General features: G+C 36.4%; 1 protein-coding gene across 3 annotated transcripts in view; it reads right to left on the reverse strand.

The window, feature by feature from the left end:
- The window catches only part of PPP3CA (protein phosphatase 3 catalytic subunit alpha), a 297373-nt gene that overhangs the window by 26100 nt on the left and 253880 nt on the right, over window positions 1-17393 (reverse strand). For all 3 annotated transcript variants that reach the window (XM_004263566.4, XM_033401986.2, XM_033401991.2), the window contains exons 9-10: window positions 7694-7819; window positions 5169-5243 (exon numbers count right to left, since the gene is read on the reverse strand). In XM_004263566.4, coding sequence (XP_004263614.1) covers window positions 5169-5243; window positions 7694-7819 — 201 coding nt within the window. The remainder of the gene's footprint in view (window positions 1-5168; window positions 5244-7693; window positions 7820-17393) is intronic.

Genomic DNA, 17393 nt, shown 5'->3' on the forward strand with positions numbered 1-17393 from the left:
GTTGCTCAGAAATGACAATAATTACAGCCACAGGAAGAGCTCTAAGCTAATGGCTCTTAGCGAATGTGCTGCCAGAGGCACAAAGCAGAGGGGAATTTTTAAGATGAAATTCATCTCAAACATTCATCATGGCAAATATATACAGCTTCGGTAGAAAATGATATACCCGAACCCTATATAGTGGTATTCCTCAAGGACCCATAAGATGCCACGCTAGTCCTACTAATTCCCAACTTTGTACTTTAAAAAGTTCTGTATGGCTTTTTAAAGCTAAACAGAAAGCAGTGGGGAGACACTCTGGAACCCGTGATATTAGATCTGAAGAATTATCTAATAATTCAAAGCAGATGATGGGAGATAATTTTCTTGTATACAATTTAGATGGTTTCGTAGAGGCATGCAAAAAACTGCTCTGATCCCATATTCAGTGACTTGCTTGTGGTTAACATTAGGATAAGGCAAAAATGTGGATAAAGGATAAGAGTTCCACCATGTGGTTTGCTCCTTAGATGAAAACAGAGACATAAATTCTAATTTAATATTAAGTCTTTCCAGGGCAGCCTGAAACTATATTTGGCTTAAAATGTATTAGTTTTATTATTTTTTTCTTTCCTTTCTTATTCTACAGGATTTCAGTTTTACCTCCACAATTCTTCCCTGTTAGCCAGACTTATCACATATCATAGTTTCAAATATAACTTGCATATATATAGATAGATAGATAGATAAAGTGATCTCAGAGTCTAAGATTTTAGAGCTAAAAGAAAGTTCCAAATAAATATTTCTAACTCATGAAACTGTCATTAGGTTTCTAATACTTACTGCTATTTCAGACTTCCTTATTATAACAATGAACAGTAAAGAAAGTTCTGTGATGCAGATTGCTTGATTTCTGTCAGCTCCCCCCAACCCCCTGCCAACACTTTGGGATCACTTACTAATCCTTGGTCTGAAATGAGTCTTCTTCCTTAATGAGAATCAACTACCAAATGAGATACATCTACTTGGATTTCTTCCTTCTTTGAAATGTTCTGGTGAATAACAAACCCAAATTGAAACCAGACTATCATTTTATCATCCAAAATCAGAAGTGGAAACAGGAATCAAAGACCCCAATACATATAAACTAGATCCTCAAAAGACATCACTTGGCATTAAAGTGCTTCAAAACTTTTCAAGATAAAAGAAGTTTAGTATTTTATTTTCAACATAAAGGAACCATCGACCAATATAAAACAGTGATCTTTTTCTAGATAGGCTATCAAATTCCTTTATTTGTAAGGCAGAAGCTAAGGAGGAGAGATTCATGACATGATTTCTACCCAGCAGAAGCCTAGGCGAGCCAGGAGACTCTTTGTCTGCTCAGATACAATACAATTTTTCACATTATCAAACACATAACTTCTTGGAGTAAATTGAGGTTAACAGAGTAGCACAAAACTATTTTATTTGCTTTGGCTTTCATGGCCTAATAATAATGTAAAAATCTTTTTTTGTAATTTTATGGATATTTAACAGAACGAACTAAAGTATAAGTTTAGCTATTAGTGTTGTTCTGTTAAAAACAAAAAAGCATCATGCTGTTTAAAAAAAAAAAAATTCAAGCACTGGAATCACAGGTTGTGGAAAGTTCAAGAGCCTGAGAACCAGGCAGACATTGGTTTGAATCCAGGCTCCATTACTTCACTAACTCTGTGACCTTAGGTTTTAACCTCACTGCCCTGAGTCTGTCTAGCTTCATATGTAAAACTGGGATAATCATAACACCTATGTCAAAAAGTTGTTTTGAGGGTTAGAGATAACATAAATAACCTAGAAAATTTCCTTAAAGTAAATGATAGTTAATAATTACAAATTTTTGTTGGTCAAAAGGTACAATTAGCAAAGAGTTAATACATATAAATGACTTAGAATGATGCCTAACACATAAGTGTTAGCTGCTGCCATTGTCACCGTTAAGTGGTAAAGGGGAGCTGACAGAACATAGAAAAGAAGCAAAATTAATCCCACACCTATACTCCTCAAGGATAGGAGGAGAATTTCTGTCTGCAATAGACTTTATAAACACAAAGAAGTCAACTGGATAAGATACACAGATAGGCATGGGCTGTAAAGGCACCATTACTGCCTTGGATTTTGCAGCCTGATGTTGGATACTAAGCAAAACATTGAGAAGGGTTTGATAAGGACTCATCAAGAGATGGCTCCCCTTTAGAAAGAGCAGGAAGTGCTTTAATTAAGTCCTTTGATGTCTTCTGATTCCTGCTTTCACCTCTGGAGCCAACCACAAGCCCAGGAGCCTGACAGGCAGAGCAGAGGGCCAGCCCCCAGAGAGAGACAGACTCTGCAGGCTGCCTGCAGGAGGAACAGGGTGGGAGAACTGGAACCTTTATCCTAAGGTTGAAAATAATATCACACAAAAAGGAAAAAAAAAACTTAAATATATGTTCTCAATAAACTATTGTTCCAAAAAGAGTTAAAGAGTTCTGGGAAGATTTATAAGTTGTTCTTTGAGTACCTTTGAGGAAGTCCATAATTTTTGTGCCGTGTTAAAATAAAGCACTAAAGAACATTTCTGATGATTTACTCTGAAATGTATAATATTCTAAGTTACACACATACATATATATATATATATATATATATATATATATATTTTTTTTTTTTTTTTTTTTTTTTTTTTTTGCGGTACGCGGGCCTCTCACTGTTGTGGCCTCTCCCGCTGCGGAGCATAGGCTCCGGACGCGCAGGCTCAGCGGCCATGGCTCACGGGCCCAGCCGCTCCGCGGCATGTGGGATCTTCCCGTACCGGGGCATGAACCCGCGTCCCCTGCATTGGCAGGCGGACTCTCAACCACTGCGCCACCAGGGAAGCCCTAAACATTTTTTTTTTTTTTTTTTTTTTTGGCGGTACGCGGGCCTCTCACCGTTGCGGCCTCTCCCGTTGCGGAGCACAGGCTCAGCGGCCATGGCTCATGGGCCCAGCCGCTCCGCGGCATGCGGGATCCTCCCGGACCGGGGCACGAACCCGTGCCCCCCGCACCGGCAGGCGGACCCCCAACCACTGCACCACCAGGGAAGCCCTAAACATATTTTTAAATTAAAACTTTTACTTCTCTTTTCTTTTTTTTCCTTAGAGGGTAAATTTGTGAGATTTGAACTGAAAAATCCCATATTTTAGTCCTGCTGTTTCTCTGCAGGACTAACCTAAGATTTAAGCATGGTAGTAAGATTTCACTGGTCTGCTTAGAAAGAAAAAATTCTTCCAAGTGCCTTGAAAAGGACATGCACTCCTATCATTGGAATAAACAAGCTTAAAAGCAACTGCTGATGAGCACAGTACATTGACTGGAACTAATAATTTTAAAGCAGAGGAAGTTCCAAAATATATCCTTTCATGTAAGTGACTGAATGGGTGGATAAAGAGAACTCACTATAAGTGAAGTAAACACTGAGGTGGTCTTGGTAATACTACTTGCACTGTTGAAATGTGCAGATACTTTTGGCTATAGGACCTGGAAGCACACAGTAGGTACTCAATATATATTTGCTGAATGAGTGGGTTAACATAATTATAATCATATGCAGGTTTACTTATTCTATTGAATATACCATATGTTGTATATTTAATATGTTGTCTATACTATAATTATTGGTCAATAAACCTGACTAAAACAGAGATCTATTAACAGAGATGCATCACTGCATTAATGCTAATTAATCTTTCTTTTGAGGAATAACAGGAACACAGTGAAAGCCATGCAAAATGTCTGTTGACTTTTAAGATTTAGATTCCACCAGATTAATATTCTTTTAAGATTTTAATTCTTTTAAGATTTAGATTCCACCAGATTAGTATTCTTTCCTGAGGAAAAAATAGCCTCTTCCTAATCTTCCACTAGGAAGATTAATATCTCTTAAATGATATCACTACCCTGGAAAAGTTAATGATGGTAAACTGTGACTATAACATATGAAACATCTAGAATCTGGATAAAGCACAGAATATCCACTGAGCTTCTGAATATTTTAAAATATATCAATATATTTACTTAAGTAAGTTCTTACTTAAACCATGAGATGGTAGGAATAATTGTACACTTTAAATTTACCTAAGTATATACTCTCTATTTACATGAGTGTACGGACACTTTTATTTTACTTTTACCTACAGAGTTAGGTATTCTGCATTCATAGATGTGACCTGTATTAAGCCCAAGTAAATATTAAATCATGCTGTTCAGATAGTAACTTTTGGAAAGGGCCACATTCTTGCTTCATTTTACCTAAGTGCAGTTTTTAAAGGTAAAAATTTTATCAATTTAAACTTGCCACAATACCTAGTTTCCACTGTTACCTTCCCCCTTTACTTATTTTATTGATATTATAATGTTTACGCATCTGTCTCTCTAACCAGACTGCAACTTCTTCTTAGGTCTTTAATGCATTTTGGAATCCCGAGTGCCCTGTGCAGAGCAGGTACTTAGTAAATGTTTATGGAAGTGAACTTTGCACTTTCCTCCTCCAACTACATTTTTTTGTAAGTTTCCATTCATTTTGGGGTCCTTTTGTAAGAGCCAGAGTCATTTTTTCTATCTTCATTCACCTCATGAATCTTTTGTCTTTTATAGAAAGTGTATTCTTCAAGGGTAACTGAATACCAAATAGTATCTTAAAAAACAACAATAAAAAAACCTCATAGCTTATTCATTAATTATTATAGACATGAAAAAATATTGGGGTTGACATAAATACCAATACACCAATGTGTAAGTATCTTCTTTTATCATAGACATCAAAATTTGAATAATTGACAGAAACAACCTCACTAAATTATGTACACACTGCTATATTTAAAATGGATAACTAAAAGAACCAAATGGATCACTAAAAGAACCAAAAAACTCACTCAGCAATGTGAGCTACCGAAAGATGTTTATTAAAGTAGTTCACAGCTTCAACTATGTTTTCAGGGTAAGGGGAAAATTCTCTCAAGTTTTTTCTTGCATTTTTTCAAAGCAACTAGAAAATATAATAATATCTTTCATTCTCAGCAGTATGTTATGATTTACACATCTAAATCTTAGAAATTTATTCTTAGGGTTACCTACGAGATGCCAAGTAATTACTTGGCAAATAGCATTAGCACAAAGGCTCAAGGCTCTTACCATCAAATCCATCTTCCTCTGACCCCAGTTCATCATCTGAGCAGATGTTGAGGACATTTACCAGCATCTCAGTCACTAAAGAGAAAAAGGAAAGAAAGAAAGAAAGGAAAAAAAAGTCTAAATTTTCTACTATAACCTTAATTATGACTCTGGCATTGTTAATGACCAGGCTTAGCAATAACATTCTTACCTATATTGAAGATGGAATTTCCTGCAAGTAGTTTCTATAAAATTCAGACCATAAAAGATAACAGGCTTTGTATTTCTATGCAGACTTTATATTTTTAAAATTATTAGCTCATGCCTACAAAATCTAATGGTAACATTTACCAGCTATAGGTCAATAGACAGTGGAAAAAAGAAAAATGTGGATATGAATATACTATAATCTAGGAAGGAGAAAATGGTTACTTTTGAATTTTTATTTATTTGTACAATGATGCTGCTAGATTTAGACCAGATTACAAACTTTATGTTCATAGGGATCGAGTGAATGCTAGATCTCTTTTTTAAATTTTTTAGTCCCCCAGAGAACCCAGAATAGTGATAGAAATGTGGTTTTGTGTTTAAGAAAAACTGATGATTTATGAACTAATATATTTGAGGTAGTTGTGAGAATATTGATTTTAAAAAATGAATGTGTTGAGAGATATATATATATATATACATACATACATATATATATACACACATATACAACATTAAGCTTCATTTTCAAAAAGGTTTTACAAATGAAGCTCAGGTAAGTTTAATAAGAAATTTACCTGAGTAAATAGATTATAAGAGGGCTGTATAAAAGCATTATACACAGAAAATTAGTACTGCAACCCTTTACACTAAGTTACATGTTATTTGCATTGAACGTTTTAAAAAATTAGGTTGGGTTCTATCATGAATGTGAAAAGAAGCCTGTCCGCTATTTCTTCAAGAGTTACTTTTTAAAATCAGTGTTTTTCTAGCATTGAAGATATATGATAAAGAGTAAAACTTCACTGGAGCCAACATTAACTCAGAGCTTCAGTTTAATTATCAAAAGTAAATTATGTACACACTGCTATATTTAACGTGGATAACCAACAAGGACCTACTGTATAGCACAGGGAACTCTGCTCAATGTTATGTGGCAGCCTGGATGGGAGGGGAGTTTGGGGGAGAATGGATACATGCATATGTGTGGCTGAGTCCCTTCGCTGTGTACCTGAACTATCACAACACTGTTAATTGGCTATACTCCAGTATAAAATATAAAGTTAAAAAAAAAAGAAAAAACCCGTAAATTATGTACACGAATATATTAATACATTCTTTTATAACAGATGTTCAAAATCTGAATAATTAATGGAAACAACCAAAATGAAGGGTGTTCAAGGGTAGTTGTCAGGATTCTCAGTGCTTCTGTGTCCACGCTGTGATCTGATGGGTGCAAGGAAGTGGTGACATGGAGTAGTACTGGGAACATTTATCAGAAAGTATTAAAATTTACTTTTGACTTATTTTGGTGTTGGAAGGGAAGACTTCTTTGCTGACAATTCATAGATTCTCGGGTTTAATTGTTTTTAGAATATTTAAAGAAAAAATACATTGACTGTAGGAAAATAAATACTACACATATTAATATATTACACATATGTATTAATATAAACAAACAAATATTTCAGAAGAATGTACAGCTTTTCTCTAAAATCCCCCCATAAGACATCATTTTTCTGAAACACGTGCAAGCTCTTACGTTTATTACAATGCACACATTCACCTTCTCTGTGATGCTCAAGATGTTGCATGAGGAATGATCCAGATTATCACCATTAAACCTCCTGAACTGAAAACTCAAGTTCAGTGGGTGCAGCCCTTTCCTCCAAATTTTTGCTGAGGTTTAGGTCAAAATATAAAAACCAAATAAAGGGAGAAGGAAGGAAAGAAGGATAAGGCCAATTCTTCTGTAAACCTGGGGCAGGCTAATAAACAACTTTTTAAATGTAAATTTGTCTCACCTTATACTAATGGCCACCATATTTTAAATGAACTATTTTTTTGTTATTGTACATGTTGTGTTTCAAAATATTGTAGCCATTAATCACTTTCGTACAATGATTATTATTAACATCAGAAATGTGAGGAAAGCATGGTTATCACAAGCTTTTAATTTGACCAGTAGTCTATAAAATAAAATTATACTTTTGAATTATAGTGCGAAAGGGTAAGAAAAGAAGGTAGCCATTATAGCTTGAAGCCAATCAAAACTATGAATCTGTTATTTTTTAAAGGGTTGGATTATTCTAATGAGGTTATATAAATTATCCTAATATTCTTCTTTTATTTCCCCTTAATTCCACTCATTGCATATTGTTAATGGCATATACAGTGACATACTTTCAAATCACTGCTCCTACGGTGAAGCCTGTGAGTTTTACTGGTTAGGCCAAAGTGTTTCTCTTTCTGACCGTTTCATGGTAAAAAAGCCCGCATTACCTCTCCTTCCTTCCCATACCATTTTATTAAGAACATCTCAGGATTCCACAACATACCTTTTTCCCCAACAAATGGCAGGGACCAAGTGAAAACATCCATGAAATTGGGAAGCCAGTATGGATGAGGAGAACAGTTGAATTGCCTGATATTCATGACATTGTTCTCATACTTCAATACTGCAGCTGAAAAAAACAAAAAGAAGGACATTAGATTCACAAGCACATATTTCTGCTTCTACACATGGCTTGAGTTGATCAAGAAAATTCAACTATATATTTGACTTAAGTTCCAAAGCATCAAGGCAAACAGCTTCATTGGTCACGAATGTTTATTTAGTTATGGATTTAAACTTCATTCAGTGTAGTACCTAACTGCACAATGTATAAATACTATACATGAAATGGCATTATAGTTTGGCAAATATTTATATAAGATAGTTAATCAAACGTCAGGAATTGGATCAAGCTCCTTTTGCAGCCAAGAACACTTTAGTCTGTTTTTTTCTTTTTTTTTTTTTTTGCGGTACGCGGGCCTCTCACTGTTGTGGCCTCTCCCGTTGCGGAGCACAGGCTCCGGACGCGCAGGCTCAGCGGCCATGGCTCACGGGCCCAGCCGCTCCGCGGCATGTGAGATCTTCCCGGACCGGGGCACGAACCCGTGTCCCCTGCATCGGCAGGCGGACTCTCAACCACTGTGCCACCAGGGAAGCCCCCCATTTTAGTCTTATTTAATACCTGGTGACACGAATAAAAGTGGCATAGCTAAGTTAGTGTGATATAATTTAATAATATCCTCAAATATTTGAACAGAATTTATATCTATTGTTTTTAAAGCACACTTTTTTCCAGTACAACTCACAATAGTTGTACAAAATAGTTTAAATTAGACTGCACTCTTGACTTAATAAAGTAAAATGTTTGGACTGAATCCTGCCTTAAATAATATGCCGATGTTGACTCTACCCTTGACTTCTGAAAAGGATGCACCATCCTCAAAAATGGGAAAATCAATCTGCCTGCTTCACTCTGCTTTGCCTGGTATCTGTAGGTTGGACACACACTCACATGGGATGTTACGGTTGCAGAGATGTTAAGAGCATAGCTAGTCTCACTTCTAACCAGGTTCAGAACCTCATCTATAGCAATCGGGACACAGGGTGAGCAGGTGTCCGTGAATACTTTCAATGAAGCAAAAGCTACCTGTTTTAATAGGGTCATCTCCTCTATGGATAGACAATTTTAAGTTGTAGGAAATTCTCAGGGGGAATTTAAACCTTCTTTACTACTTACTGATCCTTGTTCTGCCTTCTGGAAAAATACAGATCAAGTATACTTCTGTTTCTAAATGACAGTCCTTTAAATATTAAGAACAATACTCTCACACTGTACCTTGCTGAGTTTTGGCAAGATTTTACTGTTATTATCCTATCATAGCATGATTAGCAGAAACTATTGAACAGATCCTAGATGCTGTCAAATGAGTTTTTCTTGGTTTTGTTTGGCGGTTTAAAATATAGAAAAATTAATCATCTCATGACTTTTTAATTTTTGGACTGACTTTTGTATGCGGAAGATGTTATAGCATGTGATTGCTATGCATAAAGATATCCCTTAAAAAATATATATTTTTGAAGAGCTCCTGGGAGTATACTGGGTTTGAGCTTTGCATGCATGTCTGCACTAATATCTTACTCAACTACTTATCGATATCTTTAACATAACATTGCTTTCATAACTCCGCGTTTTCCTTCCACCTGGAATGTTTTCTCAGAAACCTCTGAATTTCCAAATTCTTCCCATCCTTCGGTGCCCAGCCCAAACACTATCCCCTCTGTGAAATCTTTTCTGATTTCCTCTGGTGGATGTCTCTCCTCTGAATTCCAAAAGCCCTTGACTTACAGCTCTATTTGCATTTATTATTCAATTTTGATCACAGCTATTCTAAGTGTATATGTATATATCCAACGTCTCCCTACAGCTGTAAGGACGAGTACCATACAGCAGGCTCTCTATCTTTATGTTTCATATACCACCTTCTTAGCACAGATGCTCAGAAGCTAAGGATACATCTTGGTATTTTCCCTATAATCTTTTTCAAGAAAATTCTTCCTAATGCCTTTGACCCTTCCTCACATGAGACTGCTGCTAGAGCCTTTCCCCCATCTTGCTTATCCTATTCTGGATGTATTCCACAGCAGCAATGCTACTGTTAAAGTGTGGCTCAGAACTAAGAGAATCTTGGTGGGGTTGATCAGTGCAGAGCATGGGAAGGATGTATAGTTTTCTGTGATTTGCATACTACATACATCATATTGCAGCTGAATAATAAAGTGGATGTTTTCAGCAGCTTGAAGTTAACAAAAATCATACTTGAGAACAGTGAGGTTTTTTCCTTTGAATCATATTTCAGGCTGACCAACCCAGTTCCACGGAACAGAATCACAGATGGTTTGGGGACAGGAATTGCAGATAATGCAATCCACACTGATATGGAGGGAGTTAACTGTCTTCTTCCCATGGAATGCTGAATCCCGCATACACTGCTGTAAACCTGTTCTTCTTTGCATTATCCTATCATTTATGCGATATGTCATTTGGCCTAAGGATACATTCACATAGTATTAGAAACATGCAAAATGAAAAACTCATGGCAAATTACAATATCAATACTTGGGATCTGCCAGATGGGAAAGGTGAAGTACTTCCCGCTTTTGCTAACTGCTCCCTGAGCACCGGCTTCATGGAAAAGGTCTTTACCATTTTTGAATACTGCATATTATTAGCAGAAATGGATCCTCCCATCTTCAAAAGGATCTCTTAAGGTTCTAAGTCATCTTTTTGAAGAGTAATTTCTCCTCGAAGTCCACTCCCCCACTTTTTATTAGTGTTAGGTTGGTACAGTAGGAAGAAGGAAAGTAAGTGTTATAACTGACAGTACCCCAGATGAAAGAGAGAGGCTTTCTATAATATGTCACTTAATCCTTACTACAAATCTGAGAAACAGATGTGACTGCCCTCATGTTATAAACTAAGGATTTGAGGTCAAGAAATGAAGTGACTTTCTTAGGATCATGCAACCAGGAACTAACTGGAAGATATCACTCCTATTCAAACTCAGCTTCTACTGACACCAAATCCATTCCCTTTCCACCATTCCCTCTCTCTCTCCTAAATTATAAATGTATGAATTCTAGTCCCAGCTGTTATACTAATTTAACTTTGAATATGGTATTCATAATTAAAGAGGTTTTAGCTTTTTGCCAAAATACGTGTTTGAGAAAAGTGAAATAGGACGCACATTCACAAGTGTGGACAAGGCTTATCCACAATAGATAAAGCAGAAGCTGTTTTGTAGCTGGTGAGACAAAGCATTTATTCATTCAACATTGGCTCAACCTAATTTATCTGCGTGCCTACTGATAAAGCAGATACTGTTTACAGATTTTATTTTTGTTTATTAACAGCAGAAATAATACCAGTTAACAGCAGCTACGTTTTCTAAGCATCTGCTCTATACCAGGCACTATATTTGGTCTTTTATAATCACAAATCTTTGCAATCTCTCTCAAAAGTGATTCTTACTTGCATTTTCAAAATAAGCAAAGAGGTTATTTGCCCAAGGTCACACATGAGAAGCAGCAAACTTCAGTTTGGGTTTGAATCTGAAGTGCCTCAACTTTCCAGTATTCCACAATATTCTCACCCTTCTCCTTCAACATTTATTCTTTTTTTTTAAAAAGGAGCACTGGACTGGAAGGCCAGGCGCCGAGACCGAGAGATGGATTCTGTCATGAATTCTAAGGCACACGGTCACTTAATGTCTCTATGTCTAAATTACCTCACCTCACTACATGGGTTTATCCAGATAACTTATACGACCTCTTCCAGACCCAAATGATGTTCACAAACTTCTGCAGCAAAGATCTCATCATTAACACAAAGACTGATGAATATTCTCAGTAATTCTAAGAGGCTATTAATAGAACTTTTTTCTTATTTTTCTATAAAAACAAAAATAAACAAATGGGACCTAATGAAACTTAAAAGCTTTTGCACAGCAAAGGAAACCATAAACAAGATGAAAAGACAACCCTCAGAATGGGAGAAAATATTTGCAAATGAAGCAACTGACAAAGGATTAATCTCCAAAATTTATAAGCAGCTCATGCAGCTCAATATCAAAAAAACAAATAACCCAATCCAAAAATGGGCAGAAGAGCTAAATAGACATTTCTCCAAAGAAGGTATACAGATTGTCAACAAACGAAAGAATGCTCAACATCATTAATCATTAGAGAAATACAAACCAAAACTACAATGAGGTATCACCTCACACCAGTTAGAATGGCCATCGTCAAAAAATCTACAAACAGTAAATGCTGGAGAGGGTGTGTAGAAAAGGGAACCCTCTTGCACTGTTGGTGGGAATGTAAATTGATACAGCCACTATGGAGAACAGTATGGATGTTCCTTAAAAAACTACAAATAGAACTACCATACGACCCAGCAATCCCACTACTGGGCATATACCCTGAGAAAACCGTAATTCAAAAAGAGTCATGTACCACAGTGTTCATTGCAGCTCTATTTAGAAAAGCCAGGACATGGAAGCAACCTAAGTGTCCATCGACAGATGAATGGATAAAGAAGATGTGGCACATATATACAATGGAATATTACTCAGCCATAAAAAGAAACAAAATTGTGCTATTTGTAGTGAGGTGGATGGACCTAGAGTCTGTCATACAGAGTGAAGTAAGTCAGAAAGAGAAAAACAAATACTGTATGCTAACACATATATATGGAATCTAAAAAAAAAAAATGGTCATGAAGAACCTAGGGGCAAGATGGGAATAAAGACACAGACCTACTAGAGAATGGACTTGAGGATATGGGGAGGGGGAAGGGCAAGCTGGGACGAAGTGAGAGTGGCATGGACATATACACACGACCAAACGTAAAATAGATAGCTAGTGGGAAGCAGTTGCATAGCACAGGGAGATCAGCTCCGTGCTCTGTGACTGCCTGGAGGGGTAGGATAGGAAGGGTGGGAGGGAGGGAGACGCAAGAGGGAAGAGATATGGGGACACGTGTATGTGTATAGCTGATTCACTTTGTTATAAAGCAGAAACTAACACACCATTGTAAAGCAATTATACTCCAATAAACATGTTAAAGTAAATAAATAGCTTTCATTTAAAAATGCAAGTGCAATAATATATATTCTTTTTTCTTCAGCCACATAAAATACTCATGCAAATATACTTCTCGAATAATCTTACATTAATAACGTATGAATTTTGATTTTTTGCATAATAAATATATATGTTGCAAAAATACATGAAAAACATTAAACCAGAACAGTCCCAAATATTCCGTCACGAAATTCACAGTTAACATTTCATCTTCCACCCCTGCCACCTTCCTCTGACTGCCGCTGGAATTACAGAACTCAACTGAGCCCTAACAGGGTGCTATCCTCTGAAGTACTTGAAAGATGTTTATCTCCAGTGCATATAAATAATACAAATGGTTGTACTTCAAGAATCACTCGAGACCACCTCCTGAGACCTTGTCTGAGAAATAGAGAGAGGAAAAAAGAACAAAGTCTACCATCAAGGAACTCCTCTATTCTGCTGGCAATACACATGCCCTCATGTCCTTTACCAATTGTATCAGAGGCCCTGAGAGGGATTATGACATATATACGGGCCTTAGGTTATGAACCATTGTTCAGAGCAGACCAGACAGCACAGAAACAAATGCTCTTTTGTTGCACACACAGGGGTGAAGGATGGCCAGAAGAAATTTGGTATAATACAAAGCATATTAATCCCCATGAATCTGGAGACCTGATTGCCAGTTCTTTCTCTGATGTCAAAATTATGGTTGCAAAATTATGCAATTAGTTGGTCCCATCATGCTTATGTAAAAGATATAAAAATCAGTGATAAAGAGACTGCTCCTACTAGGAAATAGGGAAGGGGCACTGGACCTCTATTATTTCTATGATACCACAAGGCCATCTGAATATAGTGAAGCCCGAGGAATAGAATCTAGATCTTAATTCAATCCTCCGTCTATCAAACCATGCATAAATTGCTGGGCCATATCCAAATCTGTAAATTAAAGGGGTCTCTCCTACCTTTTTAAAATTTTGATGAGACACAAAAACCAATAGTTCACAAAAACTTGATAACATTTCGCAGCATCTTCTTTACAATTGCCATCAGCAGGGAAGCTGATGACAGGGCAGTAAATGACAAAAATAGAAAGGTCAAAGAGAGCTTCCAGTTTAAGAGAAGTTATCAAAATATTGCTAGCAAGATGCATTGACGAGCTCACCGAACCATGGGTTCAACACATTCCAAGTCGATTTTAAGAGGAACACAGAGCTCTTTTTCTGAAAGCCTTCAGATTAGTAACTGTAATGTTCCCTACATACCTCAGGCATTCTCAACACTACTAGGGCAGTTCTAAGATAGAGGAGAGAAGAGCTCAAAAGAAGGGAAATGATAAATTTTATTCTTTTCACCCTTCTGCTAACGGTTTTATCTCAACTCTAATTGACAATCTACTCCCCACTTCAAAAGATGGGACAGAGGGACAGAAAAGAAACAAAGATGAGAGGAAAGCAAATGAAGGCACTTCAGAATCCCTGGAAGCCACCCAGAAAAAGTGCAAAAAAAAAAAAGCATAATAGGCCCAGGATGTTTTTTCCTTTCAATTCTTCCACCCTCAGATACCCTGGTAGAAAACGTAGCATCAGTGTGTTCTTTTGGCAAAGTCCTACCATCATAGAAGGAGACATGATAGTTTGATGGATAAAATTCTTGAGGTAGGACTATGTACTCATAATGTCCTCTGGCAGAATTTTAAGATTATGTTGGTATGCTGCATGAAAGGGTCTTCTCTCTGGGAGAGATGCTACAGATTTTTAAAAATCTATATGTTCCCATAAAGATTACTTTGGGGAGGGTACAAGTTTCGTTTAAAAACTTGAGAAGATATATATGTACATTCACATGTATGCATAGTTATTGTAGTACACGTTATAGCATCTATAAACACAATCTCTACGATTCCTTCCATTTAGAAATTTGACTTCTCACTCCTGTTTCCTTGTTTTTTCTTCTCAATGTCCTATACTTGCCTGATGGATTCTGTTTTAAGAAGATTCCTTTTTTTATTATTAGTGACCTAAGTAAAGGGCATGACCTAGGTCAAAGGAAATTTACCAATTCATGAGGGTTACTGTATTTGGTGAACAAGGGCTACACTTGTAACTCACTTTTACTCTATGGCTCATAAGGTTAGGCTCAAAGTAAGTGTTCAAGGCATTTATGAAGACGGATTTCAAGTCTTCAATTTATAGGTAATTTTTAGGTAATTCTGTCATAATGATATTTTTCAGTATGGGTTTCTTGAGAAATTTAATGTTTAAATTGCTCAATTCAGTACTTATCAGAGTGTATTTCACAGGCACATGCTCAGTAACTTCTACATAATGACTGAATTTCAACCAACCTGAAATATCTTAGTATTACTGGATACAAACAGTAGTTATATATAATTTTCTTGAAGGTATGAACTAATGATTTTGTACTTATTGAAATACACGTGTGTGTGTTTCACGTGTTTCTGTATATAATCCTTTTACGCCCACATGTAACCCTTGTTCCTCCTCTTACCTTGTACATGCCTCTTTCATGGCACCTATAACACCTTCTTTAACTTTGTCACAAGTCTCCTACATAAATGTGGATGATATTATCTTACATGAAGGAAGGTGACTGTACTAGATATATCTATTATCTGAGCCAATCTTATGGTTATGTGTGTGTGTGTGTGTGTGTGTGTGCGTGTATGTATGCATGAGTGTGTGTTATGTGTTTCCCTTCTTAATACTGCATTAGTAAATTCTGAATCAGGTATTATTCAAATACAGAATTTTGAGTAAAGTAAGTGGAAGGCAGATGATAGAAGGAATGAGGAAGGCATAGATCTCTCTTCTTTTTTCTTTTATTGTGCTTTGTACCATACCTGGCACATGGTTGATGCTCAACAGTGTTGGCTGAAGAAAAGATCTAATGAAAGGAAATAGAGAAAAGAAAGACAAGATGGAGAAAGAGAGGAAGGAAAGAAAGAAGGCAGGCAGGCAAAAAAAAGAGAAAATAAAGAAAAATTTAAAAACATAAAACATGTAACTTGTCAGGACACTAAAAATGTAACTAACCACATATGAACAGAAGTCTGAAGGGTGCTTGAAAGAATTTGGTTAAAAGGTAATATGTCACTTTAGAGGCTAAATTCTGTTTTAAAATTGTAAGATTCTAAAATAGATAAGAGTGGAAATAATATTGTCTCTGTCACATAGTAACTATGTGAGCTTTGGCAAACATTTCTCCTTATTTGAGTCGTACCTTTCAAACTTGTAAAATAGGAATAATTAGGTCATCTTCAAAATATGAAGATCAAATAAAATAATATATGGGATTAATATTTATAATATATACAATCAGATAAAATTTTGGCACCCGAAAAATATAAAGTATCATGACTCAGTTTCAAATTCCTTGAGGAAAGAATGGCTATCTATTTTTAATAGTTTTGCCATTTTACGATTCCCACTTAATGTGTCACATCGACATACTAGGATCCAGAGAATTTGGGCCAAAAATTGATCCTTGGGATTAGCCCAAGTCCAGTCAAACACTGTGAATCATTTCTAACATTACAATTTCACAAAGAGAATTTGAATTTCTACCATTAAATATTTTTTGCTAAGTCAACAAGGAGTCATGGGCAGTTTTGAGTTCCTTATCAGTTTGAGCTGGTACATTCCTTTAAGTTCTAATCTATACAATTATAATGTTAAAATAAGGCTTAATCAACCCTAGACTAAATGAGAAAGACTTACCTGAAGCTTTAAGCTACTGGGGGAGACGGCATGGACATAGGAAACACTGGCTCTCATTCAATACAGCTGATACTTATCAGCTCCAAATGCATAACAAGGGTAAGTGTACCTCGGTGGGAGGTACTTTGAAAAGTAGTGCCTCTATCTGTATCTGTTTCAGTGTCTGTATGCTCTTTCACCTTGTACTTGGTATCAAGCCTTAAACTGCAGCTTGCAATGGTTCTAGGTTGCTATCTCCAAGATATCCTTGGCACTGAGTTAATATAAGCCTATACACTTGATATCTACTTCTTTTCGTGGAAGTAAGGTCACTGAGTGTCTTGCAGGTCTAGAACCTCTAGATAATGAATAGCAAGGGATAATCCACTGATTCAATCTTTAACGTTTCATATATGTTATGTGTGTGTGTATATATATATATACACATACATATATATATACACACACACACACAAATAAATATATATTTCTTGTTTTTCCTCCTGTTAAATGCCTTATTGGCAATTAGATTTCTAGAGAAGTTGGTTTCAGTCCAGGGTAAGAATCCTCTAACCATCTGTCAGAAAATGGAATGTAACACAAGATGTAAGCCTTAAATGGTCCTGTCCAAGGGGCAGCAGAAGAGCACTGACAAGGAATCTGGATGGAGGACTCAGGTTGCTAGAGGTCCTGTCTTCATCCCCAAGGAAGGGTTCACAGAACACTGAGATCTGATTTTATGGGCAGAGCTTTGTGAAAAGCGAGGATTATCGCACCCACTGCCATAGAGTACTTACTTTGTTGAAGCTCCACAATTACTTAACTGCTGAAATTTACAATCCTGTAGTGGTGATGGTT

The sequence above is a fragment of the Orcinus orca genome, chromosome 4 (genome assembly GCF_937001465.1).
Source record: "Orcinus orca chromosome 4, mOrcOrc1.1, whole genome shotgun sequence".
NCBI lineage: Eukaryota > Metazoa > Chordata > Mammalia > Artiodactyla > Delphinidae > Orcinus > Orcinus orca.